This window comes from Penicillium concentricum (genome assembly GCF_028827145.1).
Source record: "Penicillium concentricum strain IBT 3081 chromosome Unknown utg000002l_segment0_segment0, whole genome shotgun sequence".
Classification (NCBI taxonomy): Eukaryota; Fungi; Ascomycota; class Eurotiomycetes; order Eurotiales; family Aspergillaceae; genus Penicillium; species Penicillium concentricum.
Window position 1 is genome coordinate 9205515 of NW_026622755.1, and position 17554 is coordinate 9223068.

The window sequence follows — 17554 nt, forward strand, 5'->3', positions numbered from 1 at the left end:
CGATCCGATGTCTCAGCCTCATTTCTCGAGGGTCCGGTTATTTTGGGGGCGTAATAAGGGGGGGCTGATAAATACATTCACGTAAATGTATTGAGAAGAACATGCGAATTGACTAGGCTTTGATATTCAGAGTATAGTACGTATAGAGTATTGCCTTACCGGAGAATGTACTTTGAGGGTATTATATCATCTACACCGTACAATATAGGCAAAGTGTCAAGAGTATGACACAGCCTCCAGTGACACAGGAACCAATTTTCCCAAGGCAACTCTGCAGGACTCTAATACTGCATATGGGGCAACTTGTTTTTCGAAAAGTCCACATGAACATATAGTTCGCACTAAAGTCTGAACTCCACAATGTGTAATTGACCACTCTCTGCCGCGCTGTCGAATATCATCAGCACTAAGACGCAAAGAGCAAGAGGGGCACTACAAATGCCGATATAGTTCGTTTAATCTAAATCTGCCAATTAGATGAGCCTTATTCTTAGGTGTACGGAGTATTACTCCGCAAGTAATTCTTTGCGTCGTGTCGCTTCTTTTAAATTATGGTCTCGGGGATTTTGTTTGTCGAGCATTGAGGTTGTGCGAGGATGTGTAGGGATCTTGTACGATGTCGGGCATCGTCATGGTTGACCTGCATGGCCATGTTGGATTTCTCCTACGACTGTAGCAGCTGCTATATACCGTATATGCGGGCCGCTACAATCTGCCTCTTGTGTTCCCATGGCAGGATTCTCAATTGAATGTCAACTTGAATTTCATTGATTGGGCTATGATAGATAGAATCATGTCCTGACAAGAGAAAGAACCACTAACTTAAAACCCCATCGAAAACAAATAGAAAAGATCATAATCCAGAAGAGTTCCCTTTGGGCTCATCCTCTTCACCGTCATCAAATCAATAGCCATAGCCCTCGGCACGGTTGTGGCCGTCGATGGATATTCAGCTCATACCCATCTACTCCATGATGATGTTAGACAGCATCTGGTTGGGCTCATCAACAAAGTGGAATCCCTCAGCACGAGCGCATCTAGAATAACTGGTCAGTAAAGAAATTGTGTGGGGAAACTATAAACCGAGAACGTACGGGTCAGCTTCGAAGCTGGCAATGCAGTCGTATGCTCCCTCTTTGATGCTTTGCAGGAAGTCCCAACCTCCATGGAGGTCATAGAAGAAGATGTAGACATCAATACCAGACTGGGAAAGACAAATTAGTAGGGACTCAAAAGATAGAACTACTGGCGTGCAAACCTACCTTAGCCTGCTTGATCAGAATGTGATCAAAGCCCTTGCTACTCCAGGCAGGGTCGGCGGCAATGCCCAAGATCTCTTCGTTGTCGCTAGTCTTGAAGCCAGTGGGAAGACCAGAGAGAGAAACAACACGCGACGCACCCTCTTCGACACGCTTCGAAAGCTCAGCGTTGTCCTGCAAACCCTTCTCAGGCATAGTAACCGAAATAGTGAGTTCGCCATCACCATCATTCACCTTGATTCCATCAGAGTGGTTCTCATAATATTTGATGCAGTCGTCTTGCTCAACAAACTGCACGATGACTTCACCATTCTCGCTCCACGCGCGCTCAATAGCACCACCGTAGACAAGGTGCAGAATTCCGGAAATATTAGCCCACTCTGGAAGGTTTCCGAACACAATGCGACGGGGAGGTCCAGTAGGAACGACCTTGGGTGCCGCCTTCTTCTGCAAGTGAAGCAGCCGGACTTGCTTCATAAAATCGGCTGGGGCAGTAACACCTCGGGGCTTGGATGAGCCAGTAGACTCCTCATCTCCGATGGACTCGGCCTTCTGAGATGCCTTGGAACCAGCAGTGAACTCGTTGCCTGCATCATTGCTTCCAGCGCCAGCCTTGGTGGGAGTACCGACAGCCTTTTTGTGCTTAGCGGCGAGGTCCTTGATGAAAACATCATCGGCGGTGTCACGGAGTCCAGCATCTTTCTTGGGTCCAGTAGTGGCCTTTCGGGGAGTACTATTCAGAGGCACATGAGCGACTTCGTCCTTAGGCCCAGCAGACTCGGCAGCAACAGGAACGAAAGGTTCGGCACGTGGGTCAATTCCATGATTCTTCTGCGCGGCAGCAGCAGCGGGGGCAGGGGCAGTAGCAGACTTGTTCTCCTATGAAAGATCAGTGTGAGATAGAAGTAACGAAAATAGATGAGTCTTATTATAGAGAATGACAGAAATCGAAGGGACCCATGAACAAAGCGAGAACAGAGAACGAAGGCGAGTCAAAGAGAGAACATGAACATGCAATGGGAAATGCCAAAGTGTGGATGGAGGAAAGGATGCGACATACCTTTCCGAGAGGCATAGCCTTTTGAATACCCTTTGTACCATAAAGGTTAGGCAAGCCATCAGAGTCACCAAGCTGAGCGCGACGAGTAGTCAGCTGAGCCGACACCGTCTTCACGTCGGCAAGGCGGTTTTTACGAGCTTTGTTACGTACGGCATGCGGAGCATGAATGCTCTCCTCCAGGCTGATCATCTTGCAACTGGAGATGACGTCGTAGATGACTTTGGTGGTAAGCCGAAAATTGGCCTGTCGCTCGATAGAAACTGGGGCAAGACCGTTAGGTCCAATAACAACAGGCTTCGCCATGATGAAATGAGACAGTACCAAGATGGAGGAGGAGAAGAAGAAGGATGAGGAGGAGAAAGAGAAAAGCAAAACAATTTATCAGACAGACGCGCGTAGGTTCGAGTCGGGAAGACAGAGTTGGAAAGGCACGCGTTGATATCGGGTGGCTCCTTCCTGGAGAAAATGTTTATGACTTCTTTTTTCCATCTCCTGAGACTCTCTGTCTTGGTAGATATTCATAGCTCCTACTACAAGGCCAAAAAGAAGACCAAGTCTAAAGCGCCCAGAGTTATTCCCATGGAGCACAGCTCATATGTCTTAATATTTTCAGTTCTATCAGGTCTCTGGAAAGACTCACATTGTTCTCAGCATGTCTAACAAAGAAATCTCCAGACAAACAATGAATTTTTATTGCTCTTCTAGAGACTGCTTGTGCTGTTATGGACCTATTGGTGTTTTAAATGAACTTATCCATCAAACTATACTAGAAGAGTTATGATACCTGCAAGGTCTCTTAGGTCTTTTGATACTGGTAGATTCAGTGATTCTAGTCTCCCGAGTTCAAGTAACCATATGCAATATAAAACTCGATGTAAACGGAGAATGAATTGCTCTTTCGAGTTAGCTTTGCCTTTTCAAGCTTAGCACCTAACCTCTCCCACCCTCGAGGCGCATTCAAACTTATGATCCTATGGCCTCGCCGTTATGGACCAACCTCACATCCATGTTCTTTTGCCTCACAAACCACGCATTGACAATCTCCCATTCTGCGCTAGGATCGTTTAATTCAATCTGACGGGGGCCCTCGTTAGTGACAAATCTCATTTTGGAACCATATTCTCACCTTGTATCTTAGAAATAGCGATGGAATCAACTTATAAATCTCAAGCAGACTGATATTCTTCCCAATGCAAGTCCTTGGCCCAGCCCCGAAAGTGAATGTCGCACGAAGCATCTTCTGCTTTCTGTCCTGGAAATTGGTTTCAGACTCCGTATCCATCTTGAGCCACCGTTCCGGAACAAATGACTCCACATCCTCCCCAAAGACCTGGTGACGGTGGATTATCCACGGATTAGCACCAACTATCGTCCCAGCCGGTAGAAATGGACCATCGGGAAGCTGCAGTCCCTCGGCGGGCACAATTCGCTCAAGCATCAATCCTACAGCCGGGTGAAGGCGTAGTGCTTCTTTAATCACCGCGTCGAGATAAGGGAGTTGCTCTTGACTTTGCTTCCACGAGACAGGTAAAGAGATGCGGTTTTCTTCAAGGGCGACGGTGAGCTCTTGGTGCAGTTTCATACTTGCTCGGGAGTTCTTAAGGGTGTAATAGAGTATTGCTCGGAGAGAAATTGCAGTTGTGTCGGAGCCAGCATTCATATTGCTGATCGTATAGGAAAAGACTTGGTTATCGTTTACAATAGTTGGGTGCTCCTTTTTTGCTTCCAGAAAGCGATCGAGAAAGTCCTTTTGTGTGTTGACCGCTGGTAAGGTGCCTTTCTGGTTCAGCCGCTCGTCTATTCTTGCGCAAGCAAAGCGAGCCACAGCTCCGGTCGAACCCCCTTTGAAAAAACTCCTGAGAGGATTCTTGATGAAAAGGTAGTCAAGCCATGGCATCTGCCCAATCTAATGCCCAATTTAGTTAGCTTTCAAGTTAATTATCTGAGACATCGCAATGCCAACCTTCCCGGCATAGTCAAGCATATGCTCCAATGCGACGATGATTCCGTCGATATCAGTCCCTTTCTCGAGGAACCCCAGTGGTTTACTGAATGTCAATTCTCCAATGACATCAAAGGCATCTGTATGAGTTATATTAGCTCCTGTTCTCATGTCTCTTGGGAAGTTGGGGGGGGGGGGGATAGATTACTTACAGTATTGTAGCCAAGCAGCAATATCACATACTTTTGCTTCAGCCACAAACTCATCCAATCTCCCAAACAAAGTATGAATTGTCTTATCGACAAAAGGCTCGAATTCGGTCAGAGTACTCATTGAGTAAGCTGACGAGATAGGCCTTTTAATAGCAGCATGGAAAGCTTCATCAGTTGTAGTAAATAGTGTAGGTGTCGGTCTGCCTTTGGCAAGCTGCTGCTGGACGCAATAGAAATTTGTCTTGCAAATGTAAGTGTTAAGGTCAACCGGCTCTTCTAATTTGAACCTACCTTTTGATATCCCTTATTGATGCCATATATAGTTTTCAACGCATCCAAATTCCGCACACTGACCACGTTGGGTCCTAGTCGAACATAGTCTCCGTGCTTTTGGTGGAGGCTGTAAAGCGTCACTTCTGCACGACCGTTGGCGACATCGATGAACCTCCAAAGGTTCGTTATCTTAGCTAGTAATGGTCCGGGGATTGATCCTGCCCCTGCTCTGAGGTAATTGCGAGTGAAGTGAAATAAAGCAAGGCTGACAAGGATGGCTGGTAGATGTGACCAGAGTGAGATCAATGCTTCTGAGATGATGGCCATGGTGAAGTCCACAGGTCGAGCACCTTGATACTCTGCAAGTATACTTAATTATTAGGCATACTATTTATACCAAGGTTGAATCTTGTAGGAAATGCGGGGGAAAGGGATAATTCCGCCCTTCTAGCTATCCGCGGAACAGGCCTCGTCTAGAAGAGTTTGCAGTATTAAGACTTCATTCCGATGTGTTTGTTTCAGAGTATAGCTGTAACAGTAGATGAGGGCAACTATATAGGACCGGCGAATGACTATATGCAACTGGCTGGATGTAGAATAGTGGTACAGAATAGTGGTACAGAGGAGTGGGCAGCCGTTTCCGGTCTCAAACGCGGTCATTTTCGTCAAATCCATAGGTCCTCAAGAGGTGTAAACATTGAAAACATTGGTATATTATTCATTTATTTAATGCTCCTAAAGATCTCCCCAACAGAATTATCAATACACCGAAGACACCAAAAGAAAAGCAGATCTATATAACAAGAATGAGTAGAATGGGTATCTGATTGCAGAACATTAAAGCTTCTACGACGGAACAGGAATACTCTCGAATCCTTTCTGCCCGGGCTTACGGTCTTCAACAATGACCTGAAGGCCACGACGACCACAGAAGCCATCATTGCCCGCAACCCGATCAACGACTTTGAAAGAACCGCCATCCTGCGTAGCGTCCGGAACCCACACAGTCTCCTGCACAGTTTGACCGGGGACTTCTGCGCGGCGGGGATTGTCCCAAGGCAGACCGACAAGGTGATTTCCTAGGTTGTGGAGGAACGAGTACAGCCCCTCGAAGCGGCGGGTGACTCCCAACCAAGAGAGGGTGCGGTGGTCATAAGCGGTCCGCACGAACGGGTTCATGTAGATGCCCGTATCGGTGATATCATCGACGTTGGTTGGCGGGTCTTGGATGTCCGCGTGGATGAGGCAGCATTCAGACGCCTCCCAGAAGAGATCTTTTCCGGAGCGGAAGCGTGCTGGGTTGGGGGTTGTAGGCGGCGAACCGGTTTGGAAGTATTTGGCATCAAATGCCACCATTCCGCCCCAACAGCTGCGCACTCGCACTGCGTCTTTACCGGCCAGCACATCGCTTCGGCTCTCGCCTTTGCCGGATGACGTGAACCATGGGTAGAAGGGGAGACCCATGCTGTAACCTTCAAGATCGCGGGTGGCATATGTATCGTAGAATTTGATAGGGTTGTCAAAGTCTACAGCGCAGGCTGCACGGTATTGGGCAACACCGTCTTCATTGGCATTTGTTGAGAATAAGAGCTGAGGGACCTCGGCGGGGTGGAAGAGGATGTCGTTCAGATAGAGTAGTTTATCGAATTTCATCTCCGGGTGGTCGGTCAATGGCTGTAGTGCTCGGTTCCGAACCTGGGCCAGATATTCGATGCGCTTAATTCGCTTTGATCCACCGGGAATGGTCACAGTGGGTATAGTCTTCGGGTCGAGGTGCTTTTCAGATACAATGGATTTCTGGCACTTCACTTGCTCCTCTAACGCGCGCAATGCGCGCTCTCCCTCCTCGCCACTGTCATTCTCGTAGATACTCAGGAACACGTTGTCAGGTCCAAGCAGATCAATCAGCTCCAGCAGTTGCGTTCCCCATTGGCCCTTAGCAAGCTCGCCACCACTATCATACAGACTTGCTGCAATAAAGACCTTTTCCTGGCGGGGATTGCCTCGTCCGGGATATGAGCTCTCGAGTAGTGATTTGCGGAGTGCAGAGTAGTGTGGGGGGAGATGGGTATATGATGGGAAGAGCATTGAGGTGAAAAGCGCAAGGGTGAAAACGATGCCGGCGACGACGGGGAGGTAGCAACAGCGGCGAATACAGAAACGTCGAGAACAACTCGGTCGTGGTGTGCCTGCGAGGGCCGGTCTAGAAGGGTTGTTCAGGCGGCGATAACCCGCTGACGCTGAGGAGATGATTCGGGAGAGCCAGCCGCCCTGGTGTTTTCCAAATTTGGATGAAGAAGGGACTTGTGCTTCAAAATCATCCTCGTCGAGGTTGAATGTCCCCTGCGAGTCAACTGAGGACCGTGAGGCAAGTTCCCATTCATCGGGATGAAGTAGACGTGCAGTCATGGTGGTTTATGTCTCCAAATGGGTATACACCCTTGGGACTATCTTCAATTGCAAATTGACCCAATAAGATGGCACACAGTAGCCATTATCTATGATAGTCAAAAAGCAACTTGTTTGATGATTTTCCCCAGTGCCCCGGGGCCCGCCCCATCGATACCTTACATCATCAACCCAACCACGTGATATCGGGCAAGTATATGATGTACGACATAGAGCTCAAATGTCTCTGCGATTCGATGGATATGATTGTAGATATGAAAATAAAACATTGGAAGTAATAGATCAATGTTTTCTTTCCATATTAACTTCATCATTTGGGTAACCCCAATAGAAAAAGATGTGTAACATGATTTTCCGATGGAAGTTCCGGTATGTAGTGACGTAGCTGAAGTCAGGGCACTGCCTATTTTGTCCAGGTGAAATCATTTATCTTTCCGCTTACTCCCTGTGCTCACTTCGAAATACTCGACCCTTCACTTCAACTCTACCCACTTGTCCAAATATCTGCGGCGTGTTGACTGAACATACTTCAATCTGACATTATACTGCTTCCCCGCATTCCACAGCCCACCATGTCGCAATCACAATTTAAATTCGCCAACTCAGATGTCAAAGTGCCAAGCGATGCCACGGGCACTCCTCCAGCAGAGTTTATCATCAAGGCACCAGCTTCCACAGATGTATGGGCCAAGCCGCCTTCGACCTTTCGCTTCTCAGCCCCTATCTTGTACAAGTCTATCCCGCTGAAGTCATTCAAACGGATCCGTGTCGCCTTTAATGGCCTCTGGGAGAAGAACTATGACCAGGGTGGCGTGATCCTTGTCCTGAATACCGCCGATGGTGGCCAGAAGTGGGTGAAAAGCGGCATTGAACTCACCCACGGCAGACCCCACCTCAGTGTCGTCGCCAAAGACAACTGGGCAGACTGGAGCTTGCTTCCTGTACCCTCAGGTGGTGGTGCAGCAACTCTCGAATTGGTCAAGGAAAAGGACAACAGTTTGTGGATCTATCTTGTTGAGGGTCTGCAGAAGTCTCCTATCCGGGAGGTCACTTGGGTCTTTGAGGAGGAGAATGTGAAGGACTTGTGGGTTGGTCTCTATGCTGCCCGGCCATCAAGTGAGGGTGGAGAGTTGCCTGTCCATTTTGGTGCTTTGATTATAGACCAGGAATAGATCAGCGGGATGTTCTTAGTTGGATGCCCCAATAAGTAGATGGCGATGGCCACTGCCGACAATCATGATATACATATGACGAATAGGATAATTGAAGCAATGAAGTAAAGCAAGAGTACCTACCTTTGTCCATATTTTATATTAGAGCACAGAAGATTCATGATCTGTCTAGGTAGAAATAAAGATACCGGCTTGTTGCGGACATCTCATGGCTCCACTATGTATGTGCCAAAGATGGCCAACATGGCGCAGATCAGCCGATGGGCGGATAGATTCTAGTCAATAAAATTAATTCCCATATTTATTGTTCGGTCTTTGTGATGGATGATCAGCCATGCCGGCGCACTTGTGAATACCAGGTGCATTACTAAGATTAATGATAGTTTGAACACATCTACAAGTACATTGTATTCCTGGATCTTTAACTACAAAATATAGGTATATGGGTTATAGACTTTGGGTCCTGTTCCTGTTTATGTTCTCATTTTGATACCAATGCGATGTTATCCTTTGTAAATTGCCCCGTTAGCGAGCACCAGCCTATACCTTCCCAATCGGAATTATCTGATCCTGCTATACCTAGTACAGTGTAATCCCGACAATCGGGTGTATGCTGCACACGCCCTATTTCGGATGCCGAGGTAACACTAGTCGCGTGTTGATATGACACAAGTGGAGAATTCTAGAGGTTCCTTCCATTTCCTTTCAGCGTTCAAATTCCGTTTCCACTATAATCAAATATTGTACCATAGATGTAAAATGGAAAATGATATAGCGGGTCAACCGGCACCGTCATTCCGATAGTGACATAGTGTTTTTCCTAGATCGGAGTTAATTGGGGTAGCAATGCATGTTGGTGCCAGATAGTGGGGACATTCTTATACTACCTAAGTAAAATTCATCCTTTGATAAAATAGAAAGAACCTCAAAAATGAATATAAAAGAGGATAAAGATCAAAGTTTCATCTTATCTGATGAAATGAACCAGAAAAAAGTGACTTGGCAGTACCAGAGAGTCAGCTCATGCCGAGAGTGAACAAAGGGTATCGGGTACCCCTCCAATTGTAATATTAAATGGTTCTCCGTACTCCACCTTTTTTTCCGATTTTCCTCTTTGACACTTCCCATAACTTTGGAGAAAATACAAACATAGAAAACACCAGGGGATTTCAACATCCCTATTGACTGACTGTGACACTATTGTGTATTGGTGCATCCTGGAATGTTAGAGATGAGCTGAGATCCGACCTCAGCCTCTCACCTCACGTCTCTGCCACAGACCCCATCAACGTGCATAAGTGCGACCGACGATCGGGCTTGGTGTCATTTTGCGCAAAACTCCTAAGACTTGCAGGGCCTAAACTCTTCAAGCACAGCTTCCCCTTACATTTGGGCGTCATCCTCCGAAGCACGGCGGATCTACCCATATCCAGTCTACCCCATAGCTGCCTACCGGATCCTACTTCTTACATACAATAGCCCTTCATGGGTCAAACCCAGGCAAGCGCGCTTCCACGACTTTTTACCTATCGCGCCCCATATTTATTTTCTTCTTGTCTTGTCCGAATCTGGTCTCCGATTCGCTGTTGACATCTCGTGTTGTCGTTTCTTTTTCCCTGTGGACCTGACTGGCTCGGGCTACCTGGCTGAAGAGCGCCCAAAGTACTTGCTAATTAGAGCGTGCTTTCGTCCCTTTTATGTGATACGCCCGCCGCTACTTACGTCTGATGTTGCATGAACTCTTTTTTTTATTTTATGATCTGTTTTCCGCTTAATCGCCGCTTTTAAGATCGCCCTCTTTTGTATATGGTCTCTACCAATCCCAACCCGAACCCTCTTGCTGGTTATTCTTACATGGATGCTGTCCATTAGAGAATATTCCTGTTGAACGTATACGATCTTGTGGTAACGGTGCACCGGTCACCGATATGCCAGTTCTCGATTCACGCTCAGGACCGTCCTACGGCACTATCGAACCCGAAGGCGCCAGAATGGAGGATGAGAGGGATCAACTGTTGCAGGATGACTACGAGGTCGAGGGTCAGTCTAGTGGACTGTCTACACCGGGTGAAATGCAGGAGGGAGTCCAAAAGATCGAAGCCATCAATATGACTTGGACAGCTAAGTCCTTAATGATAGCCTACATCAGGTTCGTGTGGCTTGCAGCCTCGTGCTTTTGCTGACCCCCTGCTGACTTGGCGCTCAGTATATTCCTCATGGCATTCTGCACGTCACTGGAAGGTCAGACTGTAATGTCGCTGTCTGCATATGCGACGAGTGCATTCAGTCAACACTCATTGATCTCGACCGTCCTCGTTATTCAAAATGTGGTCAATGGTGAGAATTTACTACCCCGCTTCAACGCAATGAGCGGCTGCTAATCTTTGATCGATCTCTAGCTGTCATCAAACCCCCTATGGCTAAGATCGCCGACGTATTCGGGCGCTTCGAGGCTTTCTGTTTGAGCATTCTTATATACATGCTGGGATACATTCAAATGGCCGGCTCTACCAACGTCCAGACCTACGCCTCTGCCCAAATCTTCTACTCCGCCGGCTCGACGGGGTTGCAGATCCTCCAACAAGTCTTCATTGCCGACAGCAGTGACTTACTGAACCGTGCCTTCCTCGCCCTTCTACCCCAATTTCCATTCCTGGTTACGGTCTGGCTCGGGCCGACCATTGCGGGCGCGGTGCTGCGCACTAGCTCATGGCGATGGGGTTATGGAATGTGGGCTATCATCTTACCTGCATCATTCTTGCCACTCGCCCTTACACTGCTCTTCAACCAACGCAAGGCCCAGAGATTGAATTTGATCAAAAAACGGACCAGAAGACGGACGAGCTTGGTCAGCGTCATGCGTCGAACCTGGTACGATCTGGACGTGGGCGGACTAACCCTTTTGTCCGCTGCCGTCACATTAATTTTGGTGCCTTTGACTCTTGCGGCCAGCGCAAAGAACGGGTGGAAGAGTGTCAGTATTTTGGTCATGATCGGGCTTGGTTTTGTTTGCCTGTGTCTGTTACCGCTCTGGGAGTCATCACGGAAATTGGCTCCCAAGCCCCTGCTCTCTCTACACCTTTTGAAGCAGAGGACTGCTCTTGCCGGGTGTGCATTGGCGTTTTGGTATTTCAGTAAGTTTGATCATTCGCTCAACCTTCAAGATGTCATTGCTAACCTTACCTAGTGGCTTTCTACTTTTCTGTTCAGCCGTATCTCTATTCCTACCTGCAGGTGGTACAGGGGTATGACGTTGCCACTGCCGGACGCATCACCCAAACCTTTTCTTTCGCCGCAACTATTTCTGCATTTGGTGTCTCAATTCTTATCAAGTATACCCGACGATATCGCATCTATATTACCATCGGATGTGTTGTATACATGACCGGCCTAGCCCTGATGCTCCTGTATCGAAGAGAAGGATCTTCGCACCTCCAAATCCTCGGCACACAAGTCCTAATCGGCATCGGTGGCGGTCTGATTAACGTACCCGTCCAACTGGGCGTCCAAGCATCCGCCAGCCACCAGGAAGTCGCAGCAGCCACTGCGATGTTCCTGACTTCCATGGAAATGGGCGGTGCAGTCGGTGCTGCTATCTCAGGAGCCGTTTGGTCCTCAGCCATCCCACACAAGCTTCTCCGCTACCTCCCCGAGGAAACCAAGGGCCAAGCTGCTGACATATTCGGCAAGCTGACCACCGCTCTGTCGTACCCAATGGGATCTGCAACCCGCATTGCTATCAACCGTGCGTATCAAGAGACCATGAACCGGCTGTTGACGCTGGCTGTCATCGCCACCCTCCCCCTCATCCCGTTGAGCCTTCTCATGGTCAACTACAAACTTGACAAGGTAAGTCGCCAAACAGTGCTTTCTAGTGATCGCTTCTGATTTAATTATAGATGAGCTCTGGTAGTCCCAAACCCCGCGGTGACTCGGCTCCAGTTGAGGCAGAGGCAGAGCCTAGCCCGAATGACAGACACTCCAAACGAACTTAAACCCCAGCACTCCTGTGTGCATTCCACACGACGATTACGATCTTACGACCTGAGCCTTTTTGTGTGGATTCTTCCTGACTTACATTTTGCTATTGCATCTCGATACAAACCAGCAAGTGACATCTTGGTTTGTTTGAGCAAGGTGCAACACATCGATATATACTGTTCACTCGGACTGGACGATCCAGTCCATCATTTGCATTCGGCGTTACTATTTACTTTGTTCATGGGGTTAGACGTATCTAAGGCTGTAACCGTTCAATGGACGCAGGCGGAATACATGTAGGTCAGGCATAATCCGTACATGAAAGCAAACTTCCACCGAAACCAAGTGATTCCGATCCGGCCGGCTTGCCGCTCCAAGACCTTCGGGCTGTAACAGGTTTCCTGCACCTACGGCCCAGTGGGGTCTCACTTCTCTGCAACGGTCAGGAATAGAGTTAATCCCCCTGGCGCGCACACTAGACAAGGTACTTTACATTGGGTTATCCCAGATTCGAATATCCCGGTCTAGTGCAGCCCAAACTTCATCGCGGCCTTATATCCACTGCTATCTGTCACGGGAAGGATTTGGATTTGGATTTGACATTATTTCAAATTTCAGAAGGCCTATCTAAGCCTGGAAATATTGAATTACCGGTCCTTTCTTTTCTTTTTCTCTTTTACCCTCTGTTCCAAGGTTCTCTCCTTCTCTCCCCAGCCCTTATTCGGCTCGTATACCATATCCCCCGGGACCGGGCCCCATAAGCACCACGTCTACCCACGTATATTACCCGTGCATGTACCTGCATATATGCATGCATGCATACCAGATACCGCTACGGGGGTTAGATAGGAATTGAATTTGCCCGGCACCCCTGGCATGTGCATGTGCTTACTGTAAAAGTATACTCTACGGAACCTCGGGGATATGGAGTATGCACACTGGAGCCCTGGAGTACATCGATGCCATGTCAGCCGTCAGCCGTCAGCCATGAGCCTGAGGTCATACTTAGTCAGTAATGTGAGCAAAGGGCCTCGGCCACCCAGTGAAGGGGACAGTTGTGGAGAGACTGGATCTGGATCGTGTTGCCAAGCTGTGATGGGAATAAGCCACTTACGAAGGACGGAGTAGTAATAGTAGTATGGTAGATTAGATTGAACTCCGTACATGAACTAAGTATACCGAGGTATGGATTGTATTTTTCTATTGTATCCATAGACATCACACGTAAAACGGGTTGAAAGGGGGAGATTTAGGGCCGAGAGGAGACCGGGAACCCGTGATGGTGAAACGGGATTGAAATTGGGGGACTTTTTTTCTCAACTTGCTTTTTTTTTTTTTTTTTTTCCCTTTCGTATCACGGGAAAAGGGTGAAAGAAAAGATAGTGACTCGAAAGGGAAAAGGGGGAAAATACTCCGGGGGTAACCTCTCCTTTTGTTCGACACCTAAGAGGCTTATACTTGGTATTATTGGGTTATAGGTGTTAGTCTGATCCAACACTGCCCCCTATAGAAAGTCTAGAAAGAAAATTATGGATCACAGCGCTTAGCCGACAGCGGTTGGCCGTTGATATAGTATTTATAAGAGAGAGATACTTTGATACCGTTCTCTTGGCAAGTGACATCGTTGACAGGAGATATCATATATTATAATATTCAAAATTTTAGATATAAATGTAGAAAGATAAAACTATCTACATTTTCTATTCAAATATCCCCCTTAATACTTTCTAATAAATACATAGGCTAAGAGCTGTACAGACCGTGTATCGAGACTAGCCGTCTAGACTCCATCACTCTGCGGGTTGCCCCATTCAATCCAGACCACAGCTTCTTCCTCCCTTTTTGTCTCCCACACTCTTCTTCTTTAACATTCTTACATCAAGACTTCAAAATAATTCAAAATGGTCGTCGCTACCATCAAGTACGCTATTCCATCCCCCTTCATCCCCTTATTGTCGAGAAACCCCTCCAGATCTCATGGCTAACCCCAATCCAGGTGTGTCGTGGTGGGGGACGGTGCAGTAGGAAAGACCTGTCTGCTCATCTCATACACAACGAACAAGTTTCCTTCGGAATATGTCCCCACCGTCTTTGACAACTATGCCGTGACCGTGATGTAAGTCATCCTTCGCCGAAACCCCGGAGAAAAAAATATTACACGTCAGTCCAGGCTGAAAGAAACACTTCTAATCGATCGCTCTCCCTCAGGATCGGCGATGAGCCCTACACCCTTGGACTGTTCGATACCGCCGGTCAAGAGGATTACGACCGCCTGCGCCCGCTCTCCTACCCGCAGACTGATGTGTTCTTGGTCTGCTTCTCCGTCACCTCACCTGCTTCATTCGAGAACGTCCGCGAAAAGTGGTTCCCCGAAGTCCACCACCACTGCCCCGGCGTTCCCTGCCTGATCGTCGGCACCCAGACTGATTTGCGCGACGACGCCGGAGTGCGGGATAAGCTCGCCCGCCAGAAGATGTCGCCCATCCGCAAGGAAGACGGTGACCGGATGGCCAAGGAACTTGGCGCTGTTAAATACGTCGAGTGTTCTGCCCTGACACAGTATAAGCTGAAGGATGTCTTTGATGAGGTACACCGAATCTTCCAATTTTGCTGCCCGATCTCTCCACACCGCCACTGACCCGCTCTACTTTCTAGGCTATTGTCGCCGCACTCGAGCCTGCGCCCAAGAAGAAGTCAAGGGGCTGCCGCTTGCTGTGAAGTTATCACGGACATATCGCAACAGGCCTGAGTGCGACGGATATGTCGCACTTGGGTTGATGCCTGGTTGACGCGCGCCTCGAAGCAGCTACGATGGAATGAACCTGTTTATTTCTCTTTTTCTACTCTTTCACGTTCTATTGGGCGGCAAATATTTCTGGCTGGACTGGTTTTCTGGGATATCCAATTTCAGCGACAAAAAAAAGGGGGGGGGGGTGTGGTCTTGTATTATGGCTAGCGATGCTATCTTGAAGCGTTCCATATCTACGTTTTCCAGTTGAAAATGGCTTCTGTGCTTTTTTTTATCCCCCTTTCTCTCATTTTGTCTCTGTTCGCATATCCCAGTTCGAGCTCTAACCTCTTTCTCTGCTTCTTTTCTTGCTCCGCCTGGCTGCGTCTGCCATCTTCAACTTGGTTTGGACCCTTTGATACTCGTCTATTCTCACCTTTCACTTTTCCCCCGGTCTTCCTCTCCTTTACGAACTACAGCGACAGCAATTTTGACCTTCTCCCCTTTTGTCGCGTCGGCTATTCTCCCCGCATCTCACCTATTACCTTCTCCGCACCCGACGCTTTCACCTCTTTTGGTTGTCTCTTTCGGCGTTGGACGTCAGGGCGTGTTTTGGCTGTTTTCGTCACTCTCCCCATATCCCCCATATGCCCCTGTGTTTTTGTCCTTATTTACAGCCTTGCGACCACCCGGACTATGAATTTGAGCTTGCTGTCCCGTTCCCTTGCAGATCCGGCTTCTGCGTCTTTTTTGCCTGTGATTTCGCCTTTTATTCCAATCTGATCTACTATCGCCACTACTCTCTATGCGCGCGGTCTTGATACAAGCATCTCTGTTCATGTTCTTTCTGCGTTTGATCTCTTGCAGTCTTGCGAGTTTATGTCTCACTGAAGAGCAGCGTTATTTCTCTTAGAAAGTCGATAGTGGACTCCAATTCAACCAGTTCTATGAAGTCATTTGCCGAGGTCCAAGCCTCTGATATCATACCTCCAGGGGCTAAATGAGCTTAGCTAGGTTTCTACTGTGTCATGACATCACTATAGTTTATACAGCATCAAGAAATCATTCAAAATATACGATGTCATTCATTCTTCGCTTCATTCAACGTGCATCTCGTAGATCTATCCAAAATGATTCAAAGCTCATCCTTAGCCTCCTTCTTCTCAGCTTCCTGCTCCATCCAGCCATACCAACCACCAAGCTCCTCATCAACACCAGACTTAACAATGCTAGTAATAATCTCAAAAGCAACCTGCGCAGCCGCAAGAGCAGTAGTCTCGCCCTTGTTATCATAAGCTGGTGAAACCTCCACAATATCCGCGCCAACAATATTCAACTTCTCCAATCCACGCAGAATTCGAATAAACTCCCGCGTAGTCCAACCACCAGGCTCAGGCGTTCCCGTTCCAGGCGCCGTCGACGGATCCAACACATCAATATCAACAGAAAGATAAACTGGCTGCTCAGGATCAATTCCCGTGCGCGCAAGAATCGTCTCAACAATGCCCATAGGCCCAAGCTCATCGATATCATCCGCATGAATCCGAATAAATCCCTGCTCAGGTCCGGGATTCGTATAATCCCCCGCATCAACACCAGTAAGTCTCGTCCGGAGTCCCGCATGCGCAGATGTAGCATTACAAATCAGTCCCTCCCGACTAGCCTTATGGAAAAATGACCCATGATTAAACTGCGTCTGCTCGGACTGCCAGTACGCGCTGTACCGAACAGGGTTCCATGTGTCCAGGTGCGCATCGAAGTGCACAACCGTGATTGGCTTCTGGTAGATCTGGTGCAGAGCACGCAGCGCCGGCAGCGCAATGCTGTGGTCTCCACCAAGCGTCACGAGCTTGGGGTGCTTGGCGCCGATCCCGCTCGCCTTGGGGGCTTTGTTCACGATGCTGCGTGATCCAAGCTCCAGGAACGCTTCGTACATCTGTCGCTCGGCGAGCCCGTTGTCGAACGGTGTGATGGGGATGTCGCCGCAGTCGGTAATCTTAGCCCAGGATTGGTATGGGTTGATCCCGGCGCGCGTGTTGTAGCTTGTTGCGGCCATTTGGCGCGCGCTCGCGGCGCGGATTGCGCGTGGTCCGAAGCGGGCTCCTTTGGGGTTGTTAGTAACTGCGTCCGTGGGTTTGGTTTGTATGCTGTGTCGGTGGTGGGTAGTGGAGATTGGGAGGGGTTGCTTGCGTACCTGGTCGGTAGCTGACGGCCGTATCGAACGGCGCGCCAATAATGGCAATGTCGTAATGCTCATCGGGCTCGATCAGACACTTGACAGGCTTCAGGTGGGCGAAGCTGGCAATGCCGGAGAAGGACCACTGGAATAGTTACATGTTAGGAATGTTCAAATTCTATCTGGATATTGTTACATCATCATACCTCCTGATCCCACTTCTTAAGTAATTCCGCCCGTTCATGTTCGGGCACTACCTCGCCGTTATCGTGGTGCGCGCAGGAGGCCGCGGAACCGGCCAAAGCCAGTGTAAGGAAGGTTTTCCAAGCAGGCATGACTAGA

General features: G+C 48.4%; 7 protein-coding genes across 7 annotated transcripts; 3 read left to right on the forward strand and 4 right to left on the reverse strand.

The window, feature by feature from the left end:
* Positions 1–964: 964 nt before the first annotated feature.
* On the reverse strand, positions 965–2622 carry N7517_007215 (uncharacterized protein; the record flags this gene model as incomplete). Its single annotated transcript, XM_056724945.1, has 4 exons — positions 965–1037; positions 1095–1204; positions 1263–2138; positions 2320–2622. The coding sequence occupies 4 exons, from the start codon at positions 2620–2622 to the stop codon at positions 965–967; spliced, it is 1362 nt and encodes a 453-aa protein (XP_056581195.1).
* A 660-nt stretch (positions 2623–3282) lies between these two features.
* On the reverse strand, positions 3283–5073 carry N7517_007216 (cytochrome P450; the record flags this gene model as incomplete). Its single annotated transcript, XM_056724946.1, has 5 exons — positions 3283–3393; positions 3446–4225; positions 4283–4401; positions 4474–4714; positions 4765–5073. The coding sequence occupies 5 exons, from the start codon at positions 5071–5073 to the stop codon at positions 3283–3285; spliced, it is 1560 nt and encodes a 519-aa protein (XP_056581196.1).
* Positions 5074–5592: 519 nt separating this feature from the next.
* N7517_007217 (glycosyltransferase family 69 protein) lies at positions 5593–7155 on the reverse strand (the record flags this gene model as incomplete). The annotated part of the gene is made up of 1 exon (XM_056724947.1): positions 5593–7155. The coding sequence occupies one exon, from the start codon at positions 7153–7155 to the stop codon at positions 5593–5595; it is 1563 nt and encodes a 520-aa protein (XP_056581197.1).
* Positions 7156–7727: 572 nt separating this feature from the next.
* Positions 7728–8327, forward strand: N7517_007218 (uncharacterized protein; the record flags this gene model as incomplete). The annotated part of the gene is made up of 1 exon (XM_056724948.1): positions 7728–8327. The coding sequence occupies one exon, from the start codon at positions 7728–7730 to the stop codon at positions 8325–8327; it is 600 nt and encodes a 199-aa protein (XP_056581198.1).
* Positions 8328–10255: 1928 nt separating this feature from the next.
* On the forward strand, positions 10256–12322 carry mirC (siderochrome-iron transporter MirC; the record flags this gene model as incomplete). Its single annotated transcript, XM_056724949.1, has 5 exons — positions 10256–10476; positions 10534–10664; positions 10727–11461; positions 11515–12176; positions 12227–12322. The coding sequence occupies 5 exons, from the start codon at positions 10256–10258 to the stop codon at positions 12320–12322; spliced, it is 1845 nt and encodes a 614-aa protein (XP_056581199.1).
* Positions 12323–14179: 1857 nt separating this feature from the next.
* cdc42 (Rho family GTPase CDC42) lies at positions 14180–15026 on the forward strand (the record flags this gene model as incomplete). The annotated part of the gene is made up of 4 exons (XM_056724950.1): positions 14180–14229; positions 14305–14424; positions 14517–14895; positions 14964–15026. Exons 1-4 carry the CDS (start codon positions 14210–14212, stop codon positions 15024–15026), a joined length of 582 nt encoding a protein of 193 aa, XP_056581200.1. The 5' UTR covers positions 14180–14209.
* A 1145-nt stretch (positions 15027–16171) lies between these two features.
* Positions 16172–17547, reverse strand: N7517_007221 (agmatinase; the record flags this gene model as incomplete). Its single annotated transcript, XM_056724951.1, has 3 exons — positions 16172–17139; positions 17231–17357; positions 17419–17547. The coding sequence occupies 3 exons, from the start codon at positions 17545–17547 to the stop codon at positions 16172–16174; spliced, it is 1224 nt and encodes a 407-aa protein (XP_056581201.1).
* Positions 17548–17554: the final 7 nt, after the last annotated feature.